The 16854-nt window shown below is 44.5% G+C and overlaps 1 protein-coding gene across 1 annotated transcript in view; it reads right to left on the bottom strand.

The window, feature by feature from the left end:
• VWF (von Willebrand factor) overlaps positions 1–16854 on the bottom strand; it is a 248544-nt gene that overhangs the window by 211224 nt on the left and 20466 nt on the right. The window contains exon 6 of the mRNA XM_006128153.5: positions 10444–10568. Coding sequence (XP_006128215.3) covers positions 10444–10568 — 125 coding nt within the window. The remainder of the gene's footprint in view (positions 1–10443; positions 10569–16854) is intronic.

Below are 16854 nucleotides of genomic sequence, written 5' to 3'. Positions count from 1 at the left end.
AACATACGAATAGGCATATTGGGTCAGACCAAAGGTCCATCTAGCTCAGTAATCAGACGGTGGCCAATACCAAGTGCCATCAAGGGAATGAACAGAACAAATAATTATCAAGTGACTCATCCCCTGTTGCCCATTTTGCAGCTTCTGGCAAACAGACACTATCCCTACCCATCAATGTTCCCTCTAATTTTTTCCATCTCTGGACGGAATACATTTTGTTATGTACACTAAAGCATGTGTGGATGTGCACCACCAGTAGCAATAGTTATTGCCTGCTGTGGGCACTGTGCTAATCAGCTGGGTGGCATCTGTATCTCTGTTGGGTGGCCACCCAAGGGCTCAATTTACAGGGAACACTGCAGCCCAGCCTAGCTAATAGCCATTGATGGACCTATCCTTCATGGATTTATCTAGTTCTTTTGTGAACCTGTTAAAGTCTTGCCCTTCACAACATTCTCTGGCAGGGAATTTCACAAAATGTGCATAATGTGTAAAAAAATATTTACTTTTGTTTGTTTTAAACCTAGTGCGTATTTCGTGACACCTAGTTCTTGTGTTAGGAAAAGGAGTAAATAACACTTCCTTGTTTACTATATCCACACCAGTCGTGATTTTATAGATTTCTATCATATCCATCTCTCTTCCAAACTGGAAAGTCTCAGTCTTATTAATAGCTCCTCATTCCATACCTCTAATCTTTTTTGGGGGGGAGGGGGGGAGAAGGCCTTTTCCAGTTCCACTAAATTTTTGTTAGATGGGATGACCACGTCTGCACACAGTATCCAAGATATGGGCGCATCATGGATTTATATAGAGGCAATATGGTATTTTCTGTCTTATTCCCTATCCCTTTCTTAATGATTCCCAATATTCTGTTCACTTTTTTGACTGCCGCTACACACTGAATACATGTTTTCAGAGAAATATCCACAATGACTCTGATACATCTTTCTTGAGATCTTAACAGATAATTTAGACCCCATCATTTTATTTGCATGTATATTTATATATACACTTGAGATTATGCCATCATTTTAGATGTGTAGTTGGGGTTATGTTTAAATTTGGATCCCAAAATTAACCAAGTTACATTTCTATGATGGCCTTGTACAAGGTTGTGCTGTAGAATATTGGAGCTTAAGCGCTGTAGATGTTTAACGGGTCATTGTTAAATTAAAAAAAAAACACAGTGTATTTGTTTTGTACATTTCACAGCACACCACAGATAATCAGTCTCATTGTTTTCCATGCTATCCTTAATTAGTTTCAGATATATTTTAAAAGGTGGCCACTGATTCTGGGTGCTCAGTGTGAGATGCCAAAGGCCTCATTTTCAGAAGTGCCAAGACACACAACTTCCTCTGTTTTTCAAAGGTTCTGGGCACCCAGAACTCCAATCACTTTGGAGACCCAAATCAATTCACTTGAAAATTCTGGCATTAATCAGTTCCCCCTGTTATTTGTATGGCTTGCTTTCAGTACTCATCTGGAGATTGATGCTGATTCTGGGAGACTCCCAACCAATCCTGGAGGGTTAGCAACCCTATTTTCTATCAAATAAAAAAATGTTAAGGAGGTCTGGCTGCTTGTAAGCTTTCTGAAGCAGAAACCTGTCTTTCTGTGTTATGCTAGGTACCTTGTACACATTTGGGTATACTATAAATCATATACAACTTGCCACACTCAGCCAAGCCTTCTCCCACAAACTATAGACACTTGTATGTGACAGTGGCTCTGGCTGTCTCTTACACTGGTATAACTCAATGACTTCACCGAAGTTAGTCTTACTTTATACCACTGTAAATGAGAGGAAAACCCAGGCCCACAAGCTCCACCCCTCTCTACTTGCCTTCCAGGACCTAAACAAGGAGCCTGCAACATTGGCTCTCTTTGCTGTGTGCAGAGAATACTCAGCCTTGTGCATTGGCTGTGGTTCCCTTGAAGTCAATGGAAAATCATCACTGATTTCAATGGGAAAAATTTGGGCCCTAAAATGTCACTTTTATGTCTGGTTACTAAGACTTTATGTATAACTATAATACTCTAACAATAGACAAAGCCATCATGCAAGATATCCTTGGTGTACTATTTCTAAAGGAAGGTAAAATCTTAAAAGTGAGGCTCACATTAAAGAATGTAAAACAACCTTTGACCACTCTAAAAAGCAGAGATATTCCCCTGCAAGAGTATTGTTGTAAAAACTGTTCTTTGATCCATCTGTTTTACAAATACAGCTGTGTTGGGGCATTCCATTTTAAAACAGTCTGGTTTTGTCTGTAAACACAGGTCTAATCACTTATAATTATATCAAGGGAAACACAAGACAACTCTTAAGATAAAGGACCCAAACTGAACACTGGTGCAAAAGGGGATGTAACTTCTTACTGTGTTACATTAGGGCTGAATTTTATGTCAAGTGTAATAGCTCCTTTAAAAAAAAAAAAGCAATATGATAGGATTAGGGACCATTGTGAGCCAGGCATAAGGTAACTGTGATGATGATGTTTAGTACAGCAGTGGCAAATGACCATATAAGAATAGAGCCCTATTGTGGTAGGCACTAGGCATGTAATAGTATACTCAATTAACCGATTAACCGATAAGCAAAAGCTTATAGGTTAATGCTGTAGACCACACATATTTTTTAGCAGGCTGGCCAGCAGCTCAGCTCAGTTCTGGCTTGCACTGGGTCCAGAACCTACTCCTGCTGCAGCTCTGCATTTAAAGTGTATTAGGAGGCAGGCAGGTAGCCTGGCTCTATTCCAGCTCATGCCAGGTCCAGGAGCTCAGACCTGCCTTAGACAGGAGCTGCTGCCACCCCATACTGGTGCCTCTATAGCAGAGGCAGCAGCACAGGGCAACAGGCATCCAGCCCTCAAGGGGAGCTATTTTTTAAACTGGCTCCCCACATAGACCAGCTCCCACCTGACACTCTGCACTGCTGCCTCTGATACAGTGGCTGCCAGCCCCGTCCCCGGGGACTATAGAATAGTCAACTAATCGAGGTTACTCAACTATTCAATTAAGGGATATTTAACATCCCTACTAGGCACGGTACAAACACAGAATAGTGGTGCCAAAATCTAGTTATTGTAAAAGCTCCCGAGCCTCATTTCCAAAGATCAGACTCTCCCAGACCTTGTCTCCTCCAACATTCCACCCCCCCCTTCCAGCCATGTCATCCTCAGTGTCCCTCCAATTCCTTTTCCCATGACCTCGCCTTATGCCCACCACCTATGGGATGATCTCCTTACCCAATCTGCCAACCCATCATTCCCTCTTCATTTCATCCTTCCTAAGTCCCCATGCTTTCTTCAGCTCCCAGAAGCAGTGAGCTCTTAATCAAAAATTGTTTTAAAAAAGACACCTTTGTAAATGCCCACTCTGGGTTTTCCCAAAATTGTCTGGTCTCACATAGGTCTAGCTTTTTAAGAGGCAGGAACTGTCAAAAATCTGGGACAATACAGTGCAGAGCATATGCAACAAACATAAATCAAAATAATTTTCTCTTGTGAGAGTCTGTGAGTGCAGGTTGAGAATTTTCTCTTTAAATGAATTTGACAGAAAATGTTTAAATTTTTGGCAGGACAGAAATTACAATTTTTGCTCAGCTCTCATAGCTAAACTGTAAATATTACTGACTCAGATGGCACGGGTAAATGTGGTTCTTTGATTCAATTTACTACACACCTTGAGGTGATAAGAGTGAACTGCAACTGGTGATTCCTGTAACCAGGCTAAAATCCGGTTTAGGAAGGATCTGTGTGCTCCAAGCCATTAACATGGTCACAGATCATAATTAAGAACAGTTAGTCAAATGCACACATACTGCAAACTGTAAGCAGTGTAGGAGCAAGCAAGATCATTGAGCACAGTTACAAGACAAACTTTTCTTGCACACCAAACAATATCAGAGGGGAGACATTATGTTTTCTTCTGCCTTAACAATTGCTTGGAAATGAATTTAATCATAAGAAAGTGTCTGAATTAACCTCAGCCTGTGATCTCATTTACTTATCCAACCCTAGAGTCAGCTGATAGGTCATCATCACACTGAAATGGTACTTCATTTTCTAGGTGACTGAGATCATCCCTTTCCCCCATATAGTGATAAAAGCAGATGAAGAGAAGCTGGGCAGAGAGCCAGTTTTAGAAGCAGTCATCAGAGGTCTGGGTTTTATGACATGATGCAGTGTTGCCTCCTCTTGTCCTGCAGCACAGGGAAGAGAATGGACACCAGGGAATCCATATATCTGAAGGGAGTTCAAGTCCCCAGCAGGGCTGTATCTATCCAAGCAAAAGCGTGCGCAGGTAGAGCGAGCATACTGCTGGTGCTTCCCATCTAGCTTTTCTAGCAGTATGGTGAACGTATTTTCTGCATCTGGAGAACCCATCCAGATGTACAAGACAGGTCAAGATAGGGATTTGTGGGAAAATCTTCCATGAAACACTGCAAGATGCAGGAAATTACCCAATTTAAAGTCATGTCAAGACAGAGATTTTATGCAAAAATCTACAGAGCAGGTATATGTGCAAGGAGATGGAGAGGGGACAGGATTGTCTCTCTGGAGAGGCAAGGGATAGCTAGCAATAGGACCGACCTTCATTTGGAGGAGAGGAGGCAGAGGGGTGTCTTCTCCCGACATCAGTTGCTAGGGTTGCCAGATGGTTTAGCAAAAAATACTGAACTTCGCCTCCCCTCCAAACAAACAACAACGGGAAAAAATTCTGTCAAGGTAAAAAAAGGGGGGAGACCAAAGTTGTTAAGCAAAAAAATATATATATATTTTAAAGGAGGCTCCCCCTTTAAGATGGATGCCATTTTTAAAACCCCGCAGCTCCATCCCGTAAGAACAGGGAAGCCGGGGGTAGCCGCCAGGGGGAGGTTGTGGGGAGGCGCAGGAGCGGCTTCACAAGCCGCACTTTTGGGGGGCAAGTGCCGCGGGTTGGCCACAGCTGGTGTAGAGGGAGGCATCATGTGGCCAGCTCCCGGGTCTCTGCTGGTCATGTGGGCCAGAGTAGCGTGTGCTCCGCTCCTACCCCAGCCCAGTGCTCCCCTAGCATGGCACCCGGCAAGTGACCCTTCCTGCCCCCCCTTCACTATGCCTCTGCCACGCTCCTCACTCTCCCGCCCAATGCGGCAGGGGAAAACTGTCCCCTCCAGGCTTCCGTCCCAGGGAAACAGGAAATATTGGACAATTCACATGTCTGGTATTTCCTGGTTTTTTTTACCAGAGCCCGCAAATACTGGACTGTCCGGGTGAATACCGGACACCTGGCAACCCTATGACAGTTGCTGTTTCACACACTGGCAGGAAAGGTTAGGCCCTCTCGTTTCAGCTTCTCCTGTGGGGGCAGTGCTCCCCTTGCTAGCCAGAGCAGGAGAGATATGGAAAGCAGAAGGAACTCTCCTCCCCAGCTTCTCTTTCTAGCCCTCGAGCCAAACAGATTCCGGGTCAGACTCTTCATCTTGTCATGAGTAATCTGTCGCTAGGCAACTTTTTTTTTCAAACCTGTTTTCAGGGCTCCACTTTTTGTCATACTTAGCGCCAAGCCCTTATTGAAGTCAATGCAAGAGCTACAGTTTCGCCTCTGGATCAGGCCCATAACGTTGCTCAACTTTCAAAGAGTTTGTTAAATTAAATTGTGAGGCATCTCTACAGACACGTGGTTTGGAACAGCAACTTGTGGGGGAAGAAAGGACAAGAAGAACTCCAGATGTAGATGGGGGGAGAGCAATAAAATGAACCAAAGCTATTGTTTTCCTCTGTTGCCAGCTGACTGCCTCAGATCCAAAGGGGCTGAGAGACGGGGGAGATTTGCATTCCTGAAGCTGAAGCTAGCAAACAAAGGAATCTGTTTCTTGATTGAAAGGATCAGAATTCTTCATCAAGCCCTCACTTTAGCAGGACATCTATTAATAGTACAACGTTTATTCATAGCTCTGAATAAATTAAGCCAATGTTTGTTAAATGCTGTGGGCTTGGGAATTCACAGAATGGGAGAGTTCATTTCACTGGCCAGTAAAGCAAATGTTATCTTGCAAAGCTACAATATTTAATGTGATTTATATATAAGCAGCTGTAAATTCTAAAGCTTCAGAGGGGTAGCCAAATTAGTCTGTAACAGGAAAAACTTAAAAAACAATAACAACTAGACTAATTGTTGTTTTTTAAGTTTTTCCTGTTACAGACTCACTCTGCTATCCCTCTGAAACTTATCTACTCCCTGTCTTTTTTTCTTCCCCCCTTCCATTTTTTTTCTTTCTCCCCCCACCTTCTTCCTTCCCTTATTTATTCATAGATCTGGACTTCCAACACCCCAGTCATCTTAAGAAGTGGATTATGCCCATGAAAGAGGAGGTTACTCACCTTCCAATAACTGATGTTCTTCGAGATGAGCGTCCCTAGGGGTGTTCCACATTAGGTGTTGAGCGTCCCAGTGCCTCTCGATGGAGTTTTTCCTAGCAGTGCTCTGGGGCCGCGCATGTGCGGTGCACAGCACGTGCGGGCCTCCCTGGTGCCATCATGCATGCGTGGCTCCCCTTCCCTACAGTTCCTTCTCTATCTGGAAGCCGGTGAGGATGTCTGATGTCTTGATATTAAGATTTTCCGAAGTAGAGAGGAGGAAGGGACAGTATTGGAGCACCCCGAGGGACGCTCATCTCGAAGAATATCAGTTACTGGAAGGCGAGTAAGCTCTTCTTCTTCGAGAGGTGTCTCTGGGGGTGCTCCACATTAGGCTGGCTACAAAGCAGCACATTGTATGGAGGTAGGGACTTCGGATCAGGTAAGTAAGCCCTTTGTATCACAGCTTTTGCTAATCTAGTAGGCATGTAGAAATGCAGCCAGAAATCAAATGTGACCATCGTTGTGACGTTATGCTATTTTGGTTGCTGTGATCTGCAATGGAGATGGAAATTTGCGAAGACAACCTGAAAAGATGGCTGAATTGATATAGAGGGAAAGTGTCCTTCTGACATCTAGTGTGTGCATCTGATCTTCAAAGGCATTAACATGAGGTTTTTGAAAAGAAACAAGCAAATAAGTAAATAAATAAAAATAACGGTAAGAGTATCGTCTGGTTGAGGTGCAAAGTGGAGAGCACCTTTAGTAAGAATTTTGAGTGTAGCCACATAGAGAGTTTGTCAAACAAAAAAAGTACTAAAAGGTCACTAGGCATGAGCGCCGCCATCTCACTGTTAATGGCATGTGTGGATCCCATGGTTGTGTAGGTTCACAATGTTTGGGTATACAGACTTTAGACCTTTTAGAAGTTGTTTGGTTATGGGATGTGCAAAGACTATGGTGTCGTCTAAGATGTAGTAAGTATTCTAACTAGGTGGGAGTGGAGCATATTGCTGTGTATATTAGGCGAGGTCACCCAGTGGGTGAAACGGGTTCCCTTTGTTAATATATATGTTGATTTTTTTTTGAAGGAGCTCTGCTTTATAATAAGATGTATCCACCTGTTTGGAGCACTGAAGTTCTGTGCCCATGAACCAGTGAGGTACAACATCTTGAGGTGAAATCTCTGGAATTGAAGGTGAAGAGACATGGTTTCTGGTTGGTATAAGATGTTTGGATTGCATGGGAGCGTGATTAGGTGGTATTGCGCCATCCTGTGCAGGATGGGGGACCAAGGGTGGTGAGGCAAGCTGGGGGCCATGGCAATGAGTTTTACTTTGCTGCTCAGTGTCTTTATTGGGCCTCTGTTAAAGAGGGGAAATGGGGGAGTGCATACGCAGGGGTGCAGTCCATATTGACGTGAGAGCATCTGTGAGTGAGTGCTCATTCCATGAGGCGTACAGCTAGTTCGGAATAGAAGCCTAATCCGAACTAGCTAGTCCGTGCCGCGTGTAGCCGCGCGGCACGGGGTCCGACCTAGCCGGCATTTAAAAATGGCGCCGGCCGGCTTCATGCAAATGAAGCCCGGGAAATTCAAATCCCGGGCTTCATTTGAAACTCCGTATGACTACATTACCCCCCCTAGTTTGAATTAGGGGATGTGACAGGGCGCCAGCCCTGCACTGGCCCTTTAACACCAGGACTCCGGCCGGGAGCCAGGGCTAGCAGAAAGGAGACCAGCGGGAGCTAGTTAGGACTAGAGAGAGCCCAGCTGGCAAAGATCCAGGACTGCACGAGTGGCTGGTAGAAGCCAGCTGAACCCATTAGGGCGAGTATGAGCACAGCTGGCACGTATATATAGAGAAGCCCAAGTTGCTCAAGGGGGAGGAGAGAGAGGCCAGTGAGGGGCTGAATGTGGTGGAAGCAGGAGCTCCCAGGAGGGAGACCTGCTGGGGATAGCCAGCAAGGGCTGGGAGAAGGCCAGCTATGGCTACCCTGACTAGGGGACGGAGGCAAGGCCCGGGCTTGGAGGCAGATCACAGCCTGGTGTAGGTAAGCGGGTCGTGGAGATAATCCCAAATGCCTATGATGAGCATCCCATACAGACTGTAACTTGCCCTGCAAGGGGCTAGATGAGGACAGTCAGGGGGCACTGAGGCACAGTGGGGTGTGGACCCCAGACAGAACCCCTGACAGGGGGGGTAGTGTAGACATACCCTTAGAGCTTTAGTTCCATAGGTAAGAAAGATTCCCACCTACTAAGAAGCCAAAATAAACTCCCCAGAGATTTAAACTCAGGCCACATCCCAGGTGATCTCCCTAATCCCTGGGCTAACAACTGTTCAGGGAGGTCTCCTCTGCACACCTGTCCTACAAAATATATCTTGGCTGGAACCATTGTATTTTTTGACAAATGTGTGTCCTATTCGTGAATTGTTTCACCTTGATCAAGAGAGCATTTTTGCTGAATACATTATTGGTCTGAAAATCATCCAGCTTTAGTTTTAGCTTCTTTTAACAAAGTCTAGCAGCTTGGAAAAAGAGGAAAGCCAGCACCACTTGACTGGCCGACTGTCCAGAGCGGCTGTGCAGGCCATTAGAGGCTCTTGGACTGTCATTTATTGAAAACCCTTCCTTTAGTGGCTAGAGTTATTGCTGTTTGCATTTTGCATCTCCCACAGCTTTAAAAAAAAAAGTCAGAGTAGGAATTTGCATGTGTATTTCTAATCTGTTTTAGCCTCAGGAGCACTAACCCAATGCTCCTGCAATGACTGAGCTACTAGTAGCTCCAGGGGGTCTTTTCTAGAAAGGAAACTGCCCCCATTGGTATTTAAAAAAACTACACAAATATTTCCATTGGTTTTGTAAAACTTTATACAACCTAAGTTATGTCCCATCATCTCCACAGTATCTGAGCGCTTCATTATTTTTAGTGAATCTATCCTGCTGTGAAGTAGCAAAGTGCTATGACTCCCATTTTACAGGGAGGAACTAAGCCACAGAGGGTAGTGCTATGCAGCAACTAGACACCCCCAGATGGCCCACATCAGCCAATTTGGGCTTGCAAGGCTGTAGGGTTTCCAGATGGTTTAACAAAAAATACCGACATCCCCCTTCCCCCAAAAAAACACTGGGAAAAAATTCTGTTGAGAAAATAAAAGGGGGGAGACCAAAGTTGTTAAGCAAAAAAAAAAAGGGTGGGGCACTGCGCCTTTAAATGGCCCCACGGTCCTCCCTCCCCTGCCCTCGCGTGATGCGGCAGGGGAAAATTGTCCCCACCGGGCTTCCATCCGAGGCAAACAGGAAATACCAGATGTTTCACATGTCAGGTATTTTCTGATGTTTTTTAACCAGACAGGAGATCCGAATACCAAACTGTCCGGGTGAAAACCAGACACCTGGCAACCCTACAAGGCTGGGACTGTTTGATCTGCAGCATAGACATCCTGGCTTTGGCTAGAATGCAAGGTCTAGGGCCCTCCCACCTCACAGGGTCCTAAAGCCTTTGCTCCTGCCTGAGCCCAGAAGTCTATACAGACATGAAACAGCCCTGCATCCCAAGCCCTGAGAGCTTAAGGTGGCTGCCTGGGACAGCTGTAGGTGGCTATTTGCTGCGTACATATACCCAGAGACATGAAGTAAAAATTGTGGGAGAGTAAATCTCTGGGTAAGCCCCTGACCATTGAAATATTCTTCTTAAGCCAGGTCTACACTATACACTTACTTCAGTAAAAGTACATCACGCCGGGGTGATATAGCTTTACCACCCTCAATCCTCCCCATATTCACATGGCATCAGAAGAGCATCTCCCACCAACACAGCAACCAGCTGTTGGGAAGATGGGGTAACTAATCCTTTGTAGCATAGCCAAGCCCTTAGACAAAAGCCTGAGCGAGTATGTAGCTCCATCCACATAAAGAGTGGCTATTAGGGCAATCACATATGGAGCTAAGCACCTGAAACCACCCTTGAAGTTAATGGGAGATGAAGATAATCCAGACTTTGCAGAATTTGTGACCTAACCAAGAGGGTCCCCTGGAATAAAACTATTACCAGCTTCAATGGGAGCACACTGTACATTGGTATAGCACTCACCTTGTCAGCAAATTCGGATGAAATATTGCAGGTGTTGCTTGGAGCAGGGACTCTTTTACATCGCTTATCTTCACTGTGCAATGCCCAGGAATTAGCAAAATCATAGCTGTTTTTGACCAGGGTCCCTGGGAATCATGAAAAAGGGGAGGAGATGGGTGTTTAGGGGCTTGAGTAACACAAGAACAGCACAGACTTTGTGAATTTGAGATGCTCATGAACTGTGTTTTTGATCAAATCTATGATGTTAAAGCATTCCCTTTCCAAGTAACCTATTGTTTACGGAAAACTACCCAGAGCAACCAGGGCTGAATCCAGCATGGAGTCCTTCTGGATTAGAATCGCCTCCCCATCTAACAAACAGACAAGGCAGATAAGTGCTAATGGCTGCAGTTCCCATCATTGTTCTACAGGAAGAGATTAATTATTTAACTACATTCTAGAATGTTATTTGCTGGTCAGATAAACTCTGCTTGGTGCCTAAGTGCGCTGGGGTGTTTTTTCTGGGTTGTTGTTTTTTAATACAAATAATAAAAAAACAGAGATTGAAACAAAATAATTAAATCACCGTCCACTCTTCTGAGATTGAAACATTCCTGACAGCAGCTCAATTTTTCCCCATCTGCAACTTTTTTTTTTAAGCTTTCACATCCTATAATTCTTTTGGGTCGTTGCCCTTAGAAGGGTTACTGCATTTATTGGACCTGATTCTCACTGCTATGTGGTATCATGAGCAGGTAAGTCCGCCTGTGTGAAAACATTATTGTTTTGATTTGACAGAATGTGACACCCACTTTGCATTAGCATGATTGCACAGGGCTGTGGGGAGTTAGATCCAGCTAGTTACTAGGAAGAGGAAGCTACATCCCCTCGCTTTCCATTCCCTCTTGTTGAAGAAGGGATTTATTTCATGCCTTCATCATTCTTTGCTTCTCCATCTTCCAGACATGAGGGGAACCCATCTTTCTCTCCAGATAGTGTTGCCAGCTCTTGACTACTGTTGTGATGTTTGATGTTTTCTTAAGGTCCAACTCTTAGGCTACGTCTACATTGCACATTCTTGCACAAGAAGATATGCAAATGAGGCGCGGTGATATCTAATGAGCCACCATTTTCGTGCAAGGGGCTTTTGCACAAGAAGGAGCAGTCTACATTGCTCCTTCTTGCACAAAAACCCCCTCTTGTGCAGAAGCTGTTCTGCCGCTTAATGGCTCTTGTGCAAGGGGGGTTTTTTTGCACGAGAAGGAGCAGTGTAGACTGCTCCTTCTTGCTCAAAAGCCCCTTGTGCAAAATGGTGACTCATTAGATATGCAAATAAGGCATGGTGATGACTCATTTCCATATCTTCTTGCGCAAGAATGCACAATGTAGCCGTAGCCTTAGGGTCAGGTAAAGCTGTGAGAACTTCAATCATTTCTTTAAGTCAGGTTAAAAACCACATGAGTGAAGAAAACAAGCTTGAAAATGTGATCCCAACAATTATTATTTAATGTCTCATGATTTTTAATGCAATGATTCTTCAGGCCTTTCACACATTTTGAATGTTTGTGCCCAGCAACACTTACTAGTGGACTGGCAGGAGGGGTGTCTCGGGAAGTCACTTTCCTATTCTGTACTGGGCAAATACATGCTTCTCTGTGTTTTGGGGACCAGCGCACTGCTGAGTCACATTAAGCAACATATGTCCAGTATCCCCACTGGGAATGGCAAGCAGCGAAGGCTGAGAGGAAAGGGGATTGCTCTCTGTAAATATGTCAGAGTAGGTATACACCAGGAAGGGAGAAGAGCTGTTCAAATCCAACAAAAACGTTAATAAAAAAGCAAATGGATATAAGCTGGTCATGAATCAATCAGGCTGAAAATTAGAAGTTTTCTAGTCTCAGAGGAGTGAGGGTTTGGAACAGTGGGCGCAAAGTGAATTAGCTTTGATGGGACAGAGCTGTCCATGAGGATGGGAATGAGTTCATTGGGGATGCATTTCAGTCCTATGTCTTACATGCCTAAGTCTCATGCTCTGGCCAGGAACATTCAGGGGTGAGGAAGGACATTTCCTCCCCTCACCAGGAAATTTTCTCTCTCAGCAGCATGGCTGCTGAGTCTCACCCACGTGTTCAGGATATAAATTATCACCCTTTTGGGGGTCAGGAAGGAATTTTTCACCAGATCAAAGTTGCATAGACAGTGAGGTTTTTTGGACTTTGTCAGCAGGTTTGCTTGCAGGGCAGCATGCAGGGCACTTGCTAGGATCATATGGGATCATCCCAACCAATCAGCTTCCTGCCATTGCAGGGCCCTCAGGGTACATCAGTCCCACGCATTCTCTGCCTGTGGCACACAGATGTCTGGTCTCCTAAGGACTTTGGTCTAAACCAGGATGTTGGGCTCCGTACAGTGGTATCTGGATGGGCTTTGATGACCTGTGATGTGCATAAAGTCAGACTAGGAGATCTGGTGGTCTCTTCTGGCTTCAAACTCTATGACTCTAATCTCCCCTTCCCACAAGATCCAACTGTCAACCCAAATGGAGGTCTGTACATTCTTTGAAGCACAGATACAAACACTAAACAAACAAACAAACAAACAAATAAATAAATGTTCTGATTTTACGTGACGAATGGGAAAAGAGCAAGGAAAAAAGTCAACAGATCAACCCAACCTTGAACCACACTACTGTACATTTTCACATGCGCACACACACACACACGCAGGTGATATTAGAGAAAAGACTTTGCTTTCAGCTGCTCATTAAATATTATTCAAACAGTCCCCACAAGTTCCAAATATTTTGCTTATGCTGATTATTAATTACATATTCCCAGGAGCATCTAGAGTCCCAACTGAGACTGAGGTCCCAACTCCAAAACACTGAGGGCATGTCTACAACGCAATTAAACACACCTAGCTTGGGCTAAGGGGCTGTTTAATTGCAGTGCAGATACTTGGGTTCAGGCTAGATCCTTGGCTTTAGGACCCTGCAAGATGGGAGGGTCCCACAACTCAGTCTCCAGCCCAATCCCTGAAGCCTACATAGCAATGAAAGAGCCCTAGCCCCACAAGCACAGGCACTAGCTCCATGGGTGCTTCAGGGCTGGAGCATCCATGTAAAATATTAATGAGTGCTTAGCACTCACCAGCAGTCAGCTCCCTCCTCCCCTCAGTGCCTCATGCCCATTTGCAGTTCTGCAGATCAACTCCTCCTTCCCAGAGTCTCCTGCCTGCCACAAGAAGAGGGACAGAGCACACTCAAGAGCAGTGGAACTGGGCAGGAAGAGGTAGGTTAGGAGTGGAGCAGGGACAGGAAGAGGTGGGTGGGGACTTGGAGAAAGGGGGCAAGTGGAGGCAGGGTCAGAGTCAGAGCAATGAGGATTATTAGGGTTGCCAGATACGTTCACAAAAAATCCTAAACATGGCAGGGAAAAAAATTGGTTGAGCAAAAAAAAAAAAAAAAAAAGTCGCACTCCCCACTCCCGCCAGTAGGTGGAAAATGTCCCCGCCGGCCTTCTGTCCAAGAAAAACAGAAAATTTTCTGGTTTTTTTGTTGGTTTTTTTTTTTTTTTGCCAGACAGAAGACGCAATTACTGGGCAAAAACCGGACACCTGGCAACCCTAGGGGTTATAGATAAGCACCACTGAGGCCTGGAGGAAGCCAGAGCCCGTGCCTGTGAGCCCAAGTTGGCTGGCTATGGATGTGTAATTACAGTATAGACAGACCCATTGTGAAATGCACTCCTTGCCCTTGAAAAGTTTATTGTATACATAGACAAAGACTTGGAAGGGAATCAAAGGCACCATGAGCTCAAGCATAAACTTGGGAGAGTCACAGCTGGGATCAGAACCATCCCCTAGTCATTAACATGCTTCTTTAGCACAGCATGTTAAAAGGTGTAACAAGACATGGAGAATACATGCAACTCTGGTGTCCAGATGTTAAGTGCAAGACATGCATGATTTCATTATAAACAATACAGAATAACCAGTTAAGAGGCCGTGAACAGACACAAAGGAAAATTAATTCAAGCAGCAGCCATAAATTTCTCTCACTCAAATGTCATACAATCTTTTCCTCATCAGCGCTAATCTCAAGCAGTCACTGTGAAGGCTAGAGCTGTGCATAGCCAATTGAGCTCTCCAGACAGTCCCTACCTAATTGGCATCACAGCCATCTGGGGGGGGGAGTCTGGCTTAACAAAATCCAACCCTCCATTTCAAACCCTTTCAGCCATCCTCATTTAGAGAAACAGGTATTTTTGTCTGTCTTGTAGCAGCACAGCAATGTGCAAGGGTAGCTGGCAGCACCAGCCAGTATGATGTAATTTACCAATACAAAGGTGCAGGCCTGGCCCCAAAGCGCACAGTGTGTGTAGACAAGTTGCATATGCTGGACAAAAGGGGGAAAGGAATAAAAGCAACAAGGAACACAGAACTCATAAACAAGTTGCCTCGCACTAATAGCTCATAATCCTCTTGGGACTCATGATGGAAACAGGTCTTAAGGAGGAAGCTGATGGAAGACTGAACAGAGACACTACAGAGAAGAGTCCGGACAGCATGGACAAACTGCTGCATCCACACAGAATCCCACCAAGGAGGCTCCAGGCAGGTGAACGGCTGCTCCTCTTTGCATCAAGTGAAGGTTGGGAGCCTGTCCAGGTAAAACAGCTTGCAAAACACCGCTCACCAAATCAGAGGCTATGGATGATTAGTGAGGGAGAATTACAGAAATGTAGGACTGTGGGGGACATTGAGAGGTCATCTAGTCCAGCCCCCTTACCCTGAGGCAGGATTAAGTATACCAACCAACCCTGACAGATGCCTGAACATGTAAAGCAGGTATCTAAACATTTGAAACTGAGTTAGTTTTCCAGTAGGAAAAAGGTAATGGATGTGAGAAGGAAAGAACAGCAGAGGAGTCAGATTCTCCACTGCCTTCTATAGTATGCTATTTATATTCTATGGCAATTTGCACAGCTATGACAACAGCAGGTGCAAGGCAATTGGGCAACCCAGACTGTTTGCCTCAGGTGTGACCCAGATCAAGGTACTGGATGCAATAACAGGCTAATCTAGCTCAAAGTAATGAAACATGAGTAGCTGTCAAAATAGCCCTTACACAAGGCTCTTCTTTGCCCTGGCGTGGCTCATCCATTAACTTCCAACACTCACATGGATGCTTGTATCTGTTTTATCTTCTAAAATATTTGAAACTGGGCCAGTCCCATTTTTATGTTCAAAAATTTCCTTTGGAAAAAACAACAGAGATTTTCAAAAGGTACAAAAGGTCATCCAGCTCCCATTGAGCACCAACAGAGGTGTGTGTGAGGTAAGCTCATTGTATGGCCAATCTGGTACATTGGAGGTGATAGGTAATGACAAACCATCCTCCCCTTTGCATCAATATCCATGAGCTAGATGATTCTCAGATACTTCACATACTTTGTAAGGAATACAAAAAATGGAGTGACAGAACTATCCCTGCTATGTACAGAATGCTCCATCCTAAGATAAGCACGGCAATCTAAGGGTGCATCTACACAGCACCCTAAACTGGAAATAAGATACTTAATTTGCACTACATAGATTGCATATCTTATTTTGAATCTATTTCAAAATAGCTTATTTTGACATTTGGTGCATCTACACAGTGCCAAATTTTGAAAAAATGGGCTATTTCAAGGCATTCCTTACCCTCATGAAACGAGGATTACTGGGATGCCAAAATGGCATACCCGTTATTTTGAAAAATACTTCGAAATACCAGGCAGCTTGTGCAGTGTAAACGTGCCCTAAGATTGCCATGTTAGCCACCTAAAACTCACTGTTATTCTACTACACTCTCTTTGGGGGTGAAGAGAGTATAGGAGAGGGGACACTGCTGGGGGAAGTGGAAATAAAATATAAAATTAAAGGAGAGCAAGGAAGCGAAAGAAAACATGGAATTTCTTGTGCACATAGATAAGATGATTATCTGGACCTTTAGGGATAGTTTCCTACTCTTAACCTATCTGTAGGACACCATTATCTGCTCATTTGTACAGAATTCTTTTCAGTTTGGCAGCCTATCGTTTAGTTCTTCTTTTAAAAGATATCTTGGTGGAACCAAGTAGTTTTCATACATTTAATGAGGTACTGCAAATCGGATTTCAGCCAGTACTGAAGTTTCATCAATTCCTGGAACATTCTCTAATACTTAAAGGTTTTTCAAGCCACTCTTCCCTGTTCTAATGCAATCTCATTGCCTTTGGCAGACACTTGGCCATTCAGAAAAACTGCCAAGACACTGGGAGAACAATTTTCAGTTAACAGTGCATCAAAATCCCACATCCAGTGCCCTTTGTACGATACAAGTGGGATTTTCTAGCACTCAGTGGGGGTCTAACTCACCTCACATTGAAGGAGTAAGGAGCACTGAGGAAC

Source organism: Pelodiscus sinensis, chromosome 1 (genome assembly GCF_052426305.1).
Source record: "Pelodiscus sinensis isolate ZL-2025 chromosome 1, ASM5242630v1, whole genome shotgun sequence".
Taxonomy (NCBI): Eukaryota; Metazoa; Chordata; order Testudines; family Trionychidae; genus Pelodiscus; species Pelodiscus sinensis.
This window is presented reverse-complemented; position numbering and strand designations above follow the sequence as displayed.